The 16,734-nt window shown below is 40.6% G+C and overlaps 1 protein-coding gene, 1 long non-coding RNA gene and 1 pseudogene across 5 annotated transcripts in view; 2 read left to right on the top strand and 1 right to left on the bottom strand.

The window, feature by feature from the left end:
* The window catches only part of LOC146663008 (formin-2-like), a 74,858-nt gene that overhangs the window by 38,742 nt on the left and 19,382 nt on the right, over positions 1 to 16,734 (bottom strand). For 2 of the 3 annotated variants that reach the window (XR_014912985.1, XM_085415587.1), the window contains exons 8-13: positions 12,346 to 12,433; positions 10,146 to 10,207; positions 9,185 to 9,276; positions 3,865 to 3,994; positions 3,309 to 3,455; positions 1,497 to 1,556 (exon numbers count right to left, since the gene is read on the bottom strand). Coding sequence is in view for 2 of the 3 variants with exons in the window: in XM_085415587.1 (XP_085271713.1) it covers positions 1,497 to 1,556; positions 3,309 to 3,455; positions 3,865 to 3,994; positions 9,185 to 9,276; positions 10,146 to 10,207; positions 12,346 to 12,433 (579 nt within the window). In the remaining variant the exon portion in view is untranslated. Of the gene's footprint in view, positions 1 to 1,496; positions 1,557 to 3,308; positions 3,456 to 3,864; positions 3,995 to 9,184; positions 9,314 to 10,145; positions 10,208 to 12,345; positions 12,434 to 16,734 lie in introns of those variants that run through there. The other variant, XM_085415588.1, reaches the window with a different exon arrangement.
* Positions 5,784 to 16,734, top strand: part of LOC146663004 (uncharacterized) — an 82,493-nt gene continuing 71,542 nt past the window's right edge. The window contains exons 1-3 of one of the 2 annotated variants that reach the window (XR_014912986.1): positions 5,784 to 6,173; positions 6,260 to 6,377; positions 6,509 to 6,768. This is a non-coding gene — a long non-coding RNA (uncharacterized LOC146663004). Of the gene's footprint in view, positions 6,174 to 6,259; positions 6,378 to 6,508; positions 6,769 to 16,734 lie in introns of those variants that run through there. The other variant, XR_014912987.1, reaches the window with a different exon arrangement.
* Positions 14,342 to 16,679, top strand: LOC146663009 (uncharacterized; annotated as a pseudogene).

Raw genomic sequence — 16,734 nt, 5'->3', positions numbered from 1 at the left:
TTGAAAGTCATATCATGCCATTTGGTCTCAGTAATGCTCCCGCTGTTTATCAGGTCCTTGTTAATAATGTACAATTCATGACTACCTGAATTGTTGTTTTTTTGTTTGTCTGGATGATCTCCTCATTTTTTCCAGCAAACTGTCTGAACATGAACCTCAAATCCATCAAGTGTTGCAGTGTTTGCTGGAAAGTAAGCTTTATGTCAACCGTGAGAATTGCAAATTCCGTGTTACAGTTTCTTTCCATTGTTCTGAAAGAGCAGATCAAAGCTGACCCTGCAGACTTTCAAGCTGTTTTGGACTGACCCATTCTACAACTTGTAAACATCTCCTGGGGTTTGACACTGGTTTACCTCAAACCTGCTCATTCTGTTGCCCTCTCCAAATTCCCTTCTGCCCCAGAAACAGCTCAGCTCTTAGTGGACCATGTCTTCTGTCTTCATGTGATGCCTCTGGACATTGCCTCCAACTGTGAGCCACGGTTTACATCATGAGTTTGGAAGGAGTTCTGCTCTATTCTAGGTGCCCAGGCAAGCCTCTCTTCTGGTTCTCACCCACAGACTAACCGATAAATCAAAAGGCCAAATCAGGAGTTGGAAGCAGCTCTCAGTCGTGTTGCTTCTTTAAACCAGTCCACCTAGAGCACATAACATACCTGGTAGAATACGTCCATAACTCCATAATATCCCCGGCAACTGGTCTCTCATTTGAGGCATCCCTTGGTTGTCAGCCACCACTGTTTACCACCACAGAACATGAGGTTTTGTTCTGTCTGTTCAACATCATTTTCGTCATTATCACAGCAACCCACGCTGCACTGTTATGGACGAAGGAGCAAAACAAACAACTGGTGGACTGTTGTTGCACTCCTGATCCAAACTACCTGCCCAGTCAAAAGGTTTGGCTTTCTACTAAGCACATATCTCTTAAGACCGACTCCAAGAAACTCACTCCTGGTTACTCTGATTCTTTTGAAAGAGAAGCTCAAAAGGATCAATGTCTACTTGTTTAAGGTTACCTCTCAACATGAAGATATAATATAATCCATGTATCTCAACTAAAACCCAGTTTCTCCAGTCTCAAGGCAAGAAACCAACCAATTTAAATAAACTACCAATTTTGGTTAAAGGGTTAAATGGTTAAATATTCATCCAGAATTATATCAGAAGCTTGCTGGCTCTCACAAACGTCTGGTCAAGGTACGACTTGCTAAATGAAATTAAATCAAATATTGGGGGAGGTATGTGTATATAATTTTGACCGTGCGCATTAGAGAAAATAAAAAATAAATTCAAACTTGTGCACCCAGTTCTTGTTTGTCAACGTCAAACATTCCATCCCATAAAAAGAACAGTTCAATAAAATCATTAAAAGCATCAGAGTTCATGCCCATGATGAGTTTATGTGAACATCTGACCACAACTACGTGTGTCAGAATTGACAGCACAAATCAGTCAGTCTTGACAGGAGAAGGGAAAGAATGTGTGAAAATTTACCTCATCAAAGTGTCGGAGGTAATATGCAACAATGTAAGACAGAAGACTTTTCATGCCGTCCTGTATGCGGAAAGAACACACATAAATTTAAAGGAGTGAAGATGGCAATCAAACAGCATCATTATACAATTTTCCATTAATGCACTGGTCATAACTACATGGCTATAGAAAGAGTGAGCAGGAAAAAAAAGACACAACCGAAACAGAAATATACCAATATACCAAGACCAAGAAATATACAAAGTCTGTCCTAAAAGTCTGCTGAAGTTCTCATTATCATGATTAACTCCTGTCAATATTTGTATTGCTTTTTTTTTGACACCATTTCAATTGTCTTTCCATACTCTGAGGATCATTCTTGTGACCAAAATTGCCCTCACTTTCATTGCCACAAAACTGTATTTGGGTGCAGTGGGAAAGACTGATTGGTCTCTAAGTAAACATAACCTTGGTGATATTGCTATTTCAAACATAACAATTTACCTATCTCAATGTAGAGCTTTTTTCCCTGAAAAACCTAAATCTGCTTACATTCTTGAATAGCATTTGTATATGTTCCTGTACCTGATTTCCAACATAGGTCATTGGTTGTTACACTGCGCCTATACAATTTAGAAGGGGTAAAATAAATCCTATGTATTAATTTAAATTATACTAATTTTTGCTGGGCTTTTTGTGAATTTATCAGGATTTGAGAGTATTCTAGACTACTCCTGTTTTATATCAAAGCCTAAGTCCGTTTGTTAAATGATCCTCAGGTTATTAAAGTAATTATTTGCTAAGTATTTTATAAAACACAGCTGCCTTATACTTCATGTAAGAAAGATCCAGAAAGTCCCTCACTGGGGACTTTAAATTGGCTTTTAACATTTTAATCTCAAATATCTACAAATATCAGTTGTAGATATTTCAAAAACATCACGACTCAAAGGTCCAATTTTATGCTTGCCCCTCTTTCAAGCTATTGTATCCAATACGACCCTCATCTGTACAACAGGACTGTTAAAGAAAAAATCTTCTCTATTAGTAACTGTGTCATGTAAGAGAACACCCCAAAATTGAAACAGGCTTACTAATTCCTTTTCAATTTTGATCCAGCTTAATTTAGAATAATATCCTCTACCATGTTTAGACCCATTCCTCTTGACCTGTGGGAGTATTTCTACAGGCAACATCACTGAGACATAGTTGAACTACCATTTTAATCACAGTAATTTTTTCCACAAAATAAAATTCCATTTTTAATTAATAATCTAGATTTATTATTTATTTGAGTAGGTTTTATACTTGAGGTACTAATTTTTCCAAACCCGGGTTTAAAAGAATCCCTAAATATTTCAAAGCTGAAGATAACCAGTTGAAACTTAATAGAGCAACATTTTTACAGGAGCTGATATAGGCATGCATTTAGATTTGCGCCAGTTATTTTACAGTTAAGATCCTAAATGCATTCAATCGAAGGCAACAAAAGGATCCCAGTGCAGGATTTAGGAGATGAAATGTAAAGTCAAAGGGTATATTTATTAAAGAACTCCTCATCAAAGAAATTGCAAAACAAAGGTGTCAGCTGAGCTGAACAATTCAAGATTACACGGCTCAATGAATATTAACTTTTATTCAGTAAGTTGTAGTTTATTACCTCATAATGGACTACACACATAACATTAGAGTAAGCTTCTATTAAACTGCATTGCTGAATACTGTGAATATATTACATTTAAAAGGCATGGATGCAATCTACAGGACCAAGACTCTTTATTTTAGGATACAGGGACAAAATTATACTTTGTTTTCAGCATTCTGGTTACTTACACTGCTTTTTACATCTTTAAGTTTGGGCAGGATGTCAAGGCTGAAACCATCAGCTTGGCCTCTGGTTCGATTGCCACCATTCATGAAGTTACCAAAGGCCAGAATCAGACCTAGAATCTTCTTCACTGTTTCACTGTCCTGTATTACCTGTAAAACGAGATCAAACAGACAGAAAGAAGAAATCATGTGACTGTACTGATTATACATTAGGTAGAATTATTACTTTTCACAATTTTGAAAGCATTTTTTCAACAAGAAACACTTTTCAGGCTTTTACGCTGCACTGCTTTTTTTATACGCGCAAAGTTGTTCTGTTTAAGTTTCCTCATTTCTGACTTTATGCTAATAATGAAAACACCTTTTCATGAATGTGTATTATTCATTATCCTGAAACAAATGATTCATAACCAGATCTAATAGCCCTGTTCTTAAACTATATAAATCTATGGGTATATACATGGACTTGGAGCATGTTTGTCCAAACTTCAAAGATTTGGACATACATGCATACATGGGTATGCAGTTATTGTGTTTTGCTCTTCACAGTTTGACTCACCTTGCATACCCTCTGCAGTGTGTCCAGTTTTCTTGTGATAGATGACATGCACTCACAAAAGCTGGACTGGAAAAGGATGCAGAAAACTCTACTGTTGAAATTTGGGATCAAGGTGAGCTGGTAGAGAAATCTTTAATGCAGAAGAAGCAGAAAGAGCATAGCATTAGGGGTAGTTTTTCGTGATCGATTTATCGATTTAAATTGATTCTGGCTTGAATAACGTGATATCGATTCATTAAAATCCTGAATCAATTTTTAAATATAAATTTATTTTGCCCGAAACAGCAAAATCTCAGGTTAAACCTTGCAAAATTTCTACAACCACCAAACAGCTAAAACAGTATATAAGAGCAGGTACACAGATTCTGCACAAAGAGGTAAACACAAAACACGGACCCGAAGCATCCGAATCAGACAGCATGTACACGGACACGCCGTTGGGGCTGAAAGCCGACAGCTCACTGATTTTGAAGCGTCGGCGGGCGCTTTGTGTTTACGTCCTTTTTGTGCTAGATTCTGAAGCTGCAGGTTTTATCTCTCTCCAAACAATATTGACTTAACCAGCAGCCAAAGACAATCCAAACTACGCTTCACATTTCGCTTCACATAAACATCGTCACGAATTTCCTCTTACTTTTGCTGCTTTGCTTCCACCACGATAAAATCACAGGAATTTCCCATTTAAAAATCTCTGTTTTTTGCATTATCCGCTTACTTATTATCCACCAGCCGCTGTTTTTTTTTAACTTACTTCCGACAAGAAAGCCTCAATTCTGCTGTTCAATACTGAACAAATGTAAACAAATTGCAAAATGCTTAGCTGTGTTTCTAATCAAACCTCTGTAACTTTGCTCTGCTTCACTTCGTTTTTGACTGCACAATATTTTTAAGGTCATCTGCTATAAAAACCCAGACCAGGAAAGTCGCCTTCATGTTTTTCTGTGTTTTATCCTCAGTTACTTTGACACAAAGGCCTCTGCTGTGATGCTCACACCTTTGATAAAGTCTCACAAGTGTCAGCTTTCTTTTTATAGATATAAAAATATCGCTATGTACTGATAAGTGATCAGAATTATAATATTTCTGACTGTCTGAGGCAAAATTTCCCCGATTCAAATCAAATCGAACCGAATCGTGGATCGAATCGATTCGGGACCTTGTGAATCGGAATTGAATCGATTCTAGAAATCAGCGATGATACCCAGGCCTACATAGCATTTACAGTACCTATATAATTACTTGTAAACTTGGTACAACCCTGCCCTTATATACTAACAAGTGAGAATATTTAATATTTACTGTAATTTGTCTAAGAATCTTGTGTTTGAGATGCGTATCAGTGTTTTAGTTTTGCAGGTAAAGCAGAGGATTCAGTGCTGAACTTTGGAAGTCTTGTGTATCCTGCCCCGTTTCAGATTATCTGGCTGGCATTTAAGGATTCAGCAAATAATAACAATAATATCTATCAATTCAATTCAATTCCACACATTCTCTTTCACTTATCCTTAACCGGGTTGCGGGGGGGCTGGAGCCTATCAGAGCTGTCACAGAGCGAGAGGTGGGGTGCAGGTCATCAGTTTATCACAGGGATAACACATAGAGACAGACAATCACTCACATTCACACCTATGGGCAATTTAGAATCACCAGTTCGCCAGTCCAGATTAATATATTACTCCTAACTACAGTTTTTAAAACTCTGCAACTTCCATTCTAACCAACATGGCATTGTCCCTGAGAGGCAAGGGACAGGACCCAAACAGGATCACAATAAAGATAAAGGCGAGAACTTTGCTAGACCCGCCCCAGCCCAGTTACCAGCCGTCAGCTACATAGAAAAGGATCCTGGTGTTATTTGTCTCTCAGAAACAGTTCATAACTTCCCTCCAACTTATTCATGTCACCTAAAAGGTAAACCTGTTTCTAGTGATGTGACGTTCTGTATCGAGGCTTCGAAGCTTGTGTCGAGTAATTGAGGGGGCGTTTCCGCGATGCGCGTATCGAGGCTTGCTTCATTTATGGGAGGAGCTGAAAATGATGACGTGCGAAGCCTCGCTGCCCGGCTGTACCACGTGACTGGTTCATGAAGCGGTTCGAACTTTGCCGCAAGCTATGACAGCGATATAAACCCCTCAGACTTCATTCAAAATGTGGGTGTTTGATGGAGAGTTGCGGTTAGTGAGAGTTTGGAGACAGTTTGGAGGTTTATGAGAGTGAGGAGAGAAAGTCAGGAGAGAATGGAGCCAGCTAAGAAGAGAAGGATGTCCTCCCCTGTGTGGGAACATTGTGATTTTATTCCTCCCAACAAGGTATGTAAATTTCTACAGAAGATGTATTTTCATAATACTGATGCTGCAATAAAACTTATGTTAAGCTGTCTCTACTTTTGTACAAGGTGAAGTGTTTGCTATGTGCCAGGGAGCTGGGATATAACAACAACACCTCATCCATGCTTAGGCACTACAGAGCTATGCATGAGAATAAGGGGAACACCGATTGTGGAGCAAGACCAGGTGAGCCATCAAATGCCATGATAATATAGCATGCAGTAATGTTACTAAATGATATAACAATATTATACAACTGTTATAAGTTACGTGTGTGATATTTATATTTGTGCTTTGTCTTTATTGTCTTTCCTCAGGAGAACAATCTCAAATAGATGAAGACCTGGTTACCATGGTGATTGAGGACTCCCAGCCATTTAGCATTGTGGAGGACAAAGGATTCAAAAGATTTGTTAAATCATTAAATCTTAGCTATGTTCTCCCCACTAAAGGTTATAAAAGCAGTGAAAATTTAGTTTTTACAGAATAAAATGTGAACAGGCAGGACTGTGTAGCTGTCCATACCTCAATGTTACAAAAGCACAACCACTGTCCACACATTACCTCACAGTAAATGATCGTTTCCATTTTAAGCATTTCCAAATGATCATTTTCCATACTGCCAGTATAAATATACACAGTATACTGCATCACTGCAATATAGATGCTTTACACACTCCTTTTGTTGTTGACATTTACAGGCTGTGTGCAAAAGGCCACACTCTTCAAATTCATGCCAATTAATATTTTTACGTCCAGTAGGTGTCCTACTAGAGTAAATGAAGCTTCAAGAAGCTTTGCGCTGGGATGAACCAATTGGATGAAAAGCGTCAGTGCTTCATGAAGCTTCATCTGCCCATCACTACCTGTTTCTCCATCACCTGTTCAGCTCTGATGATTCAGTAACCAAACCGACATTATGACCAGCAGCTTTACAGCTGTGGCTCCAGCAAACATCAGCTGATACTAGAAACTAATATTAAATAAATTCTAACAACAGCTGATCAAGCTTAAACATGCTGCTGTTGTTTAGCGCGACATCTGGCGCAAAGTGGGCGATAAACAAACAAGAGAGAAAAGCCGATCAACTGACCTTTGATCAGTTTCATTATTAAAGTAGCAACAGGAGAGGGAGAGAATGAGAGGAGAAGAAGAGGCCGCTGTGCAGCAGAATAACTCCACCTCTGTGTCTTTTTCCATCCTAGCTGAAGTCCGGGACAAACTGCGTCCCTTCTCAGCTCAACACGAAACGCGTAATAATTTCTCTGAATGCGGGACGATTCTGTCTTTTTACAGGACGGTAGGCAACTCTACTAACTAACCTTATGAATAAAATAACGTTCACTATCAGTAACACCGTAGCACCCACCCAGCTGTATAGAAACTGCTAGCAATAACATATAACATGCTAGCTAGTACGCAGTACGAGTTATTGTAACTGACTGTAAAAAGTCAGCACAACGAAAATAAACTCCACCTAAACTTGGTTTATATCTGACCCAGATAGACTGCAGGTCAGAACTTCTTACCTGAAGTTCAGTTCACCTGACAGTCAGACCGACGGCTGCCTCCCCTCTCCCTGATCCACCTGCCGGCCTCCACCACTTGCTAATGTTACTGAATCTGTGGAAGCTCCGCGATGCCACCACCAAACAACTGAGTTATTTTTACACACCGGCCAGCATCTGGCCAATCCACCACCTTTCACTGTTTATACCGGTAAATGCCCGGTATGCCCGATGGCTAGTCCAGCTATGGTTGTGCCATCAGTTAACCCTGCCTAGGGTTGCCGACCCCTGATTTAAGTAAACTGATAACAAATTCAAGTTCAACACTTGTAATCAGCGCTAGATGTTTTTAACCTAATCGTGAAGTAATGGTTGAATACTCGTCACCATTCAAACTTTCCAAACTCTTTTGGGACTCTCTGTTAGGATGCCTGGGTCGTTGACCCAGGGTTTTTGAGTTTATTATATTATTTATAATTTCTAGTCTTTGGGTTTTTGTTAGAGTTCTGTCTTATGGTTTGTCTCTGTGTAATCCTTAGTTGCTGTCTCCCCTGTCCACTATATCCCCGTGTCCAGTCAGTGTCTGTGTCTGCCCTGGTCCCACATCTCTGTTCCCTCTGTTCCCCAGTGCGTGTGAGTCTGTGTCTTTAGTTCAGTCTGTGTCATGTTTCCTGTTTTATTTTGAAGGTCCTTGTCTGATGTTAATGTATCTGGTTTCGCTTCCCCTTGTCTGGTTAGGCCTGATTTGCCCAGCTGTGTTTCCCTCCTGTTGTCCATTCCCTGATTGCTCCCTCTGTGTATTTAAGCCCTGTGTTTCAGTTTGTCATTGTCGTGATCTACTCTTATCTACCCTCATGTATGCTGTGTGTTTTGCTTTTGTCCTGCCTGCATTAATGTTTGTTACTTTGAGTTCACGTCTGTCTCCGGAGTCTGCACTTTGGGTCCTTTTCCTGCCTGCACACAGCCGTCACATAACACTCTCAGAATGGAGCACTATACACAAAAATGACCTTAATTCCCAATCAGTTAAAAATATGTTTTTTTTGCTAAATCCCATGAATTAATGTTTAAAGCACTTCAATCAGTGTTCAGTATCTGATTTAAAATCAACTGTGGGAGTATACATGGTAAATGGACTGGTTTTTATGTAGCGCTTTTCTACTGTATCTGAGTACTCAAAGCGCTTTTACACAACTTGCCATATTCACCCATTCACACAAGCACTTTTTTATGTGCTTTCTATGTAACATTCACACACACTCACAGTGGATTAATCGGAGAGTAACTTAGTTAGTATCTTGCCAAAGGATATTTGGCATACAGACTGGAGCAGATAGGATTTGAACCACCAACCTTGCCATTAGTAGATGACCTGCTCTGATGAAAAAAAGTCTGCCTTCACCATAATTCTTCCTGAGTCAGTGAGATTGTAACTCATGAAATAAACCTTCTCATTATCGTGGAAGTGTTAGAGTAATCACTCACTGTTCTGGTTTGTCCAGGGGCTTGGCATTCTCTTTGTCTTTAGTGGACTTTATGTGCTTTTCGATCTTGTCCAATTCTTCCTGTTGTGCTCTCTGTGGGAGAGACACAAGAGATCTGGCTCCATGTCTTCTATAATTTATATAGAAAATAAAACTAAGGCAACATCTGAGCAGATCTAAAACAAACAAAAAAGGATGTATGACTAGAGTCTAGACTCTTTTGAAAAAAAGTTTGATACTCAGTGAACTCTTCTGGCATAATAATAATAAAATGTGAATGACATGCATGAAGGCACTCAGTTTAAACTTATACACCCTGTTTTAACTCATAGACATCTTTTCTGCTGACTGTTGAACTGGTAGCAGGAAATACACATCTGCAGTCTTTTTCTATTTGTTTGGTTAGTTTTAAGCACAGACACACATAAATATCAGGTTAACATTATTTGGGGTATATATGTAATATCAATCGATTTGACATACCAAATAAACATTTTTTTCACAGCTTATCTGTTGGATGTTAACAGTTATTTTAGAGCCTGTCCATCCACTTTGACTTACATCTGACTCTGCATCACCTCACTACCGCTCTCGTTTTATCATGACTGGGACATCTAGTAACATTAATGATTATGATCGGAACAAAAGTAGAATAATAAACTGCCCTTCAATGGGATTAGATTATCTGAAAGATTTGACAAGCAGTAATGTAAATATAACATTAAGGTGTGTCCCAGAACAGTGAACTACCTGGTGTATTTGACAATATGTTGGAAAAATCTGTCCCAAATACACAGTCTTCCTTGACAGGTAGTGTTCATCATTGCAGACCTGGTCTGGTTTAATTGCTGCATTACTAGACAAGAAATCAACATTCAGCCTTTTGTAGACATTGGACCAATAAGGATTTAAGGGCCTCAGATCTCTAGAAGCAAACAATAAAAACTGAGTGTGAAGCTCACATTTTCATACAGGGCCTGCAGGGTCTCCAGGTCAACTACAGTGTTGTCCAAGTTCAGGATGGCTAGGAGACAAAGAGCAATTGGTTACTGATCACCAGTGTTGGGGAGTAACGGAATACATGTACCGCCTTTACGTATTTAAAATACAAAATATGAGTTACTGTATTCCGTTACAGTTACCGTTTTAAAAGGTGGTATTCAGAATACAGTTACTTTGTTGAAATGAATGGATTACACGGTGGTATTTTCCTGTTTCATAAGACTATGAACTCCATATTTTTGAATTTCCACGCCGGTGGAAACCCAAACAAAACACGCATTAAGAGGCTCTAATGACTGTGTCTCAATCTCGCAGCCCATGTCACCTCTACTTGTGGCTCGCATAATGATGTGAAGAAATATTTTTAAAAATTCATCCATCCATCCATCCATCCATTCGCTTATCCTTTTCAGGGTCGCGGGGGGCGCTGGAGCCTATCCCAGCTGTCATAGGGCGAAAGGCGGGGTACACCCTGGACAGGTCGCCAGTCTGTCGCAGGGCCAACACACAGGGACAGACAACCATTCACACTCACTCGCACATTCACACCTAGTGGCAATTTGGATTATCCAATTAACCTATCCCCACAAGCTGCATGTCTTTGGACAGTGGGAGGAAGCCGGAGTACCCGGAGGGAACCCACGCAAACACGGGGAGAACATGCAAACTCCACACAGAAAGACCCCGGCCTGATGGTGGAATTGACCTCAGGACCTTCTTGCTGTGCGGCAACAGTGCTAACCACCGTGCCACCGTGCTGCTATCTTTAAAAATTATTCACAAAAATTATTTAATATGAAGGCAATAGGCAGAGTGTTACAGGCATAGCCCTAAAGGATGTAGCCTCATGGGTAGTGTAGTCCATGCTGCAGGGAGAATGGCCTGCCATACCCGTTATGTGTCTGTGAGCGTGAGGGAGGGAGAAAAAGGAGAGTCAAAAAGTACGAGTTGTCACCGAGCAGAAACGGGAGATGGAAGCATGTATATATATATATATATACATACATACATACACAAAGTTGACCCAGACAACAAAGTAAAGCTAGTTTTCAGCTATGAGCCTGACATGGAGGTCCCTTTACTACAGTTTGGAGCCGCGGACCTGTTTTATATACGCGTGGAAGAGTTTTCTATACGAGATCGCTGCAAAAAGTGCAGCCTTACCTAATGTCCACCTACTGTTGCTCATTTTATATTAAGATTTAAAAATCTAGTCGGTATTGGTATGGCGAGTAACCTTCAGTAATAGTAATAAATCACACAGCAATAGTACATTCATGTAATTGTAAAAAGCATGATAATATATTAAGAAATCCAAAGTATTCAGAATATGTTACTCTCATTGAGTAACTTAACAGAATATGTTACAAAATACATTTTGGGGCATGTATTCTGTAATCTGTAGTGGAATACATTTTAAAAGTAACCTTCCCAACACTGCTGATCACTCCATTCAAAACTTGACAAGTTGAGGAAAAAACTCAAACTCCCAAGAACTTAAATAATGCCCAGGAAATTTTTAAACAACTAATTATTAACTAAAGATGTATTTCCTGCATTTTCAAAATTCACATTTACAAATGTGGCCATTTCACTATTAAACATATTTACTTAGGGATCAATAAAGTATGCTGATTCTGATTATCATTATTGTGCATGAAATAAATTAACAAATGGCATGAACATTTTTACTACCAAGTACAAGTTTTAGAGAAGCTTGCACCTTTGTGTGACTGTTTTCTGAGAGAGAAAAGTAAAGTAGGCTCTTTTTACCTTACAATATAAAGTGCCTTGAAGCAACTGTTGTTGTGAAATGAACTGAATTAAACCAGATGCTTCTGAACTCATTTGAAAAACCACCTGCTGTATTTGACATAGATTGCCATGTTTGAAAAAAAAACAACAACAAAAAACTAGCAACTAAATTGAAGCACGTTGAGCCTAAGAAGCAAAAAGGCTAAAAGAAAACTGTTCCTGCTACCTGATGCCTGGAAAGGTTATCTGGAAAATCATTTAAAACCTGCATACCACACTAAAAAAATTTTCTAGATTGTTTTCTAAATCTAAATTGTTATAGGAATTAGACAGTAAATGAACCCAATATACAATGGCTAATTGCATTATTTGAATTAACACTGCCCAATCAACTGTGGAACTCACCATGGTGGATATCTTTCATGTCAAGGTGCAGAGATGACATGAGGATTCCTACAGCCTGAGAACGCTTATTGTTTAGGAGCTTAACAACCTAAAACAAAAATAAAACAGGAAAATCAGACAGGTTAGATGCTTTCATAGGAAGTGGAGTGTAACGTAATGTACTATATCTATACTATATAATCTAAGAATAAATTGAAAGAATTATTAAAAGCTCCAGAAGAGAAGGCGTTTGGAAAGGGAGGGGGATGAGTGTGTATGAGTGTGTATGAGTGTATGTGTATGCATGTGTGTGTCCTGAGTTTAGGTGAGAGAGTGTCCTTCGCCCTGCCAGGCTAAGTAAACAGTCTTCCAGCCAACCCAGGTGGCCTTGCATAGGGGAGGAACAGTCTAAACACCGTCTGTTCTCAGGGTGACAATTTGTTTTGTTTGCCTTGAGACCACAGCTGGCGCCGATATACAGGGTGGGCCATTGCTATGGATACACCGTAATAAAATGGGAATGGTAGGTGATATTAAAGTCCTGTTTGTGGCACATTAGTATATGTGAGGGGGCAAACTCCTCAAGATGGGTGGTGACCATGGTGGCCATTTAGAAGTCAGCCATCTTGGATACAACTTTTGTTTCGTCAATAGGAAGAGGGCCATGTGACACATCAAACTTATTGGTAATGTCACAAGAAAAACAATGGTGTGCTTGGTTTCAACGTAACTTTATTCTTTCATGACTTATTTACAAGTTTCTGACCACTTATAAAATGTGTTCAATGTGCTGCCCATTGTGTTGGATTGTCAATGCAACCCTCTTCTCCCACTCTTCACACACTGATAGCAACACCGCAGGAGAAATGCCAGCACAGGCATCCAGTATCCGTAGTTTCAGGTGCTGCACATCTCGTATCTTCACACCATAGACAATTGCCTTCAGATGACCCCAAAGATAAAAGTCTAAGGGGGTCAGATCGGGAGACCTTAGGGGCCATTCAACTGGCCCACGACGACCAATCCACTTTCCAGGAAACTGTTCATCTAGGAATGCTCGGACCTGGCACCCATAATGTGGTGGTGCACCATCTTGCTGGAAAAACTCAGGGAACGTGCCAGCTTCAGTGCATAAAGAGGGAAACACATCATCATGTAGCAATTTCAAATATCCAGTGGCCTTGAGGTTCCCATTGATGAAGAAGAATGGACCCACTATCGTTGTACCCCATAAACAGTTTTGGAGGGATCCATTTAATGTGGGTTAGTGTCAGACCAATAGCGGTGGTTTTGGTTGTTAACGTCACCATTCACATAAAAGTTTGCCTTATCACTGAACAAAATCTTCTGCCTGAACTGAGGGTCCTGTTCCAATTTTTGTTTTGCCATTCTGCAAATTCTGTGCGCCGATCTGGGTCATCCTCGTTGAGATGCTGCAGTAGCTGGAGTTTGTAAGGGTGCCATTTGTGAGTAGCTAATATCCGCCGAAGGGATGTTCGACTAATGCCACTCTCCAGTGACATGCGGTGAGTGCTACGCTGTGGGCTCTTGCTGAATGAAGCTAGGACAGCCACTGATGTTTCTTCATTAGTGACAGTTTTCTTGCGTCCACATTTTGGCAAATCCAACACTGAACCAGTTTCACGAAACTTAGCAAGCAGTTTGCTAACTGTAGCATGGGAGATGGGTGGTCTCGTAGGGTTACTGCGTTCACCAGATATCAACACAATTTCGATCCGCTCCTCACGTGTTAACCTCTTCGACATGTCAATGGCTGTGAACAAAGAGAAACTTGTAAATAACTCATGAAAGAATAAAGTTACGTTGAAACCAAGCACATCATTGTTTTTCTTGTGACATTACCAATAAGTCTGATGTGTCACATGACCCTCTTCCTATTGAAAAAACAAAAGTTGTATCCAAGATGGCCAACTTCTAAATGGCCACCATGGTCACCACCCATCTTGAGGAGTTTGCCCCCTCACATATACTAATGTGCAACAAACAGGACTTTAACACTAGCATCCCCAGGCTTCTACCTTTCTACCTATAAAACCCGAGAGCAGTCAAATGGTGGAAGTGGAAGCTAAATTGGCTAGTCATTCATAAGTATATTGGGTCGTTACCTAGGAATTCTGGAGGGAGGGGAGTGGGGGTGAGTGATTGAGGGGGTGGGGGAGCTGCTAAAAGCGGTGAGCTTCCTTTTGTGTTTCATCTTGATGCATTCTCAATCATCCAGGGAAACAAATCTCCAAAAGTCACCAACTTGGAGTGTTTCAGTTTGCCATCTTGGGGAGAAATCAACACACATGGGTGTATGTCCTTTGTTGCTGACATTTATTGATAAAAACAGTACAAAAAACCAACCATTTGTACACATATTTACAAATAATTCAACATTGTCAGCAATCACTCACAATCCTGGCACTGCCTCTGGTGTACGGACCTCCTCTCCAAGGAAAGAAAATGCAGAGAAGACTCACCACTCAGCAGGCCTTGGAAATGATCCTGACGGAAGTCGACCCTTGTGACTCGGATGGAGAAGACCTAGCAGTTCAGCCGGATTCGGACTCAGAGCTGTCTGATCAGTCTTCCGGTTAGTTTCATTTCATGTTATTTCCTTTTTCATTTCAAACAAGTAAGTGGATGTAGTTAGTAAGTAAGATATTTCAGACATTATTCTGATACAGAGGAGGAGATACTGGAATTATAATTAGTATCTATGCATGCATTTGTGATTTTGTTTGACCTTCCCATTTTGCTCACAATTTGAATTTGTTCACACTGCAGATGAGGAGACTGCTTCTCCACCGAAAAAGAGACCTTGTTTGGGGACTGAGACAGCGAAAGATGGCACAGTGTGGCGTGAAGAACAGGTGGGGACCTGTCTCCCTTTCACCCCAATAGAAGCGTACGCTGCAGATGGAGAGCCAACGGCTAAGGCCAGGAGAAGTATCTCGAGTCGCCTTCAGAGCTTCCTGTGTTTCGTCACTCTTGACATGCTTCGTAGCATTCAAGAATGGACTATTCAACATGCACAGCAAACGGAGCATGTTCATTGGTTCATGGACCTCCCTGAACTAATGGCATTTATTGCAATTGTGATCTTGCGGGGGGTTTGCAGGCTTCCATCGGTAAATGACTGCTGGTCAGCAAACCTGGGAAACCCACAGATAATTGGAACTATGGCACGAAACCGCTTCCAAAACATCATGCAACACCTACGCTTTGATGACAAGTCCACCCGCTGTGATCGAGCAAAGACTGACAAGTTTGCTGCAGATCGCAACAGATCGCAATGAATTCACCACTCAGGTATGTTGCAGGTCTTTTGTGGTTCTATGTTTATGTGTTTCATTGTGTGTAAAAGGGCTATGAAAATAACAATTTATCTTATTTCTTAGGTGTTTTCAACCTCTGCTGCCACGCTGACGGCGTATGCGGCCAAACGGAAGAAGACAGTCTATATTCTTAGCAGCATGCACAGCGTGGTTCACCAAACACTGTCACCCTTTACAACAAAACAAAGTGTGGCGTGGATGTGATTGACCAGATGGTTCTGGAGTACACTGTCCGCAAAGGAACACGGCGCTGGCCAGTCGCCGTGTTTTATAACATGATTGACATGGCAGCACTGAATGCACATGTGCTGTATCAAGCATGCACCGGGACGAAGGAAAGACGGGTGGACTTCCTGGTGGCGCTTGCAACAGAGTTGGCTCACTCTCATGTAGCTGCGAAGAAGGCAAGAAAAGAACAGTTGCTTCGGGCAGAACCCTCCACACCGAGCCCTGGAAAAAGAGCCACGTGTCAGGTCAAACACAAATGCAAGATAAATCAGGCCACTGTGCGATGTGTTCACTGCTACAGGTACACATGTGGTAAATGCAGACTACAGGTACCATGGCAGTGCCAGGATTGTGAGTGATTGCTTGACAATGTTGAATTATTTGTAAATATGTGTACAAATGGTTGGTTTTTTGTACTGTTTTTATCAATAAATGTCAGCAACAAAGGACATACACCCATGTGTGTTGATTTCTCCCCAAGATGGCAAACTGAAACACTCCAAGTTGGTGACTTTTGGAGATTTGTTTCCCTGGATGATTGAGAATGCATCAAGATGAAACACAAAAGGAAGCTCACCGCTTTTAGCAGCTCCCCCACCCCTTCAATCACTCACCCCCACTCCCCTCCCTCCAGAATTCCTAGGTAACGACCCAATATACATATGAATGACTCCAGCATTTGACTGACTGCTCTCCGGCTTTTAAAGGTAGAAACGCAAAATGATGACTCCGCGGGGGTCTAAGGTAGAAAACCAAAATGACTGCTCTCCGGGGGTCTAAGTGTTAATATTACCAACCATTCCCATGTTATTACGGTGTATCCATATAAATGGCCCACCCT

This window comes from Rhamphochromis longiceps, linkage group LG8 (genome assembly GCF_057381845.1).
Source record: "Rhamphochromis longiceps isolate RC_006_pf linkage group LG8, R_longiceps_female_GT1.1, whole genome shotgun sequence".
NCBI classification, from domain to species: Eukaryota; Metazoa; Chordata; class Actinopteri; order Cichliformes; family Cichlidae; genus Rhamphochromis; species Rhamphochromis longiceps.
This window is presented reverse-complemented; position numbering and strand designations above follow the sequence as displayed.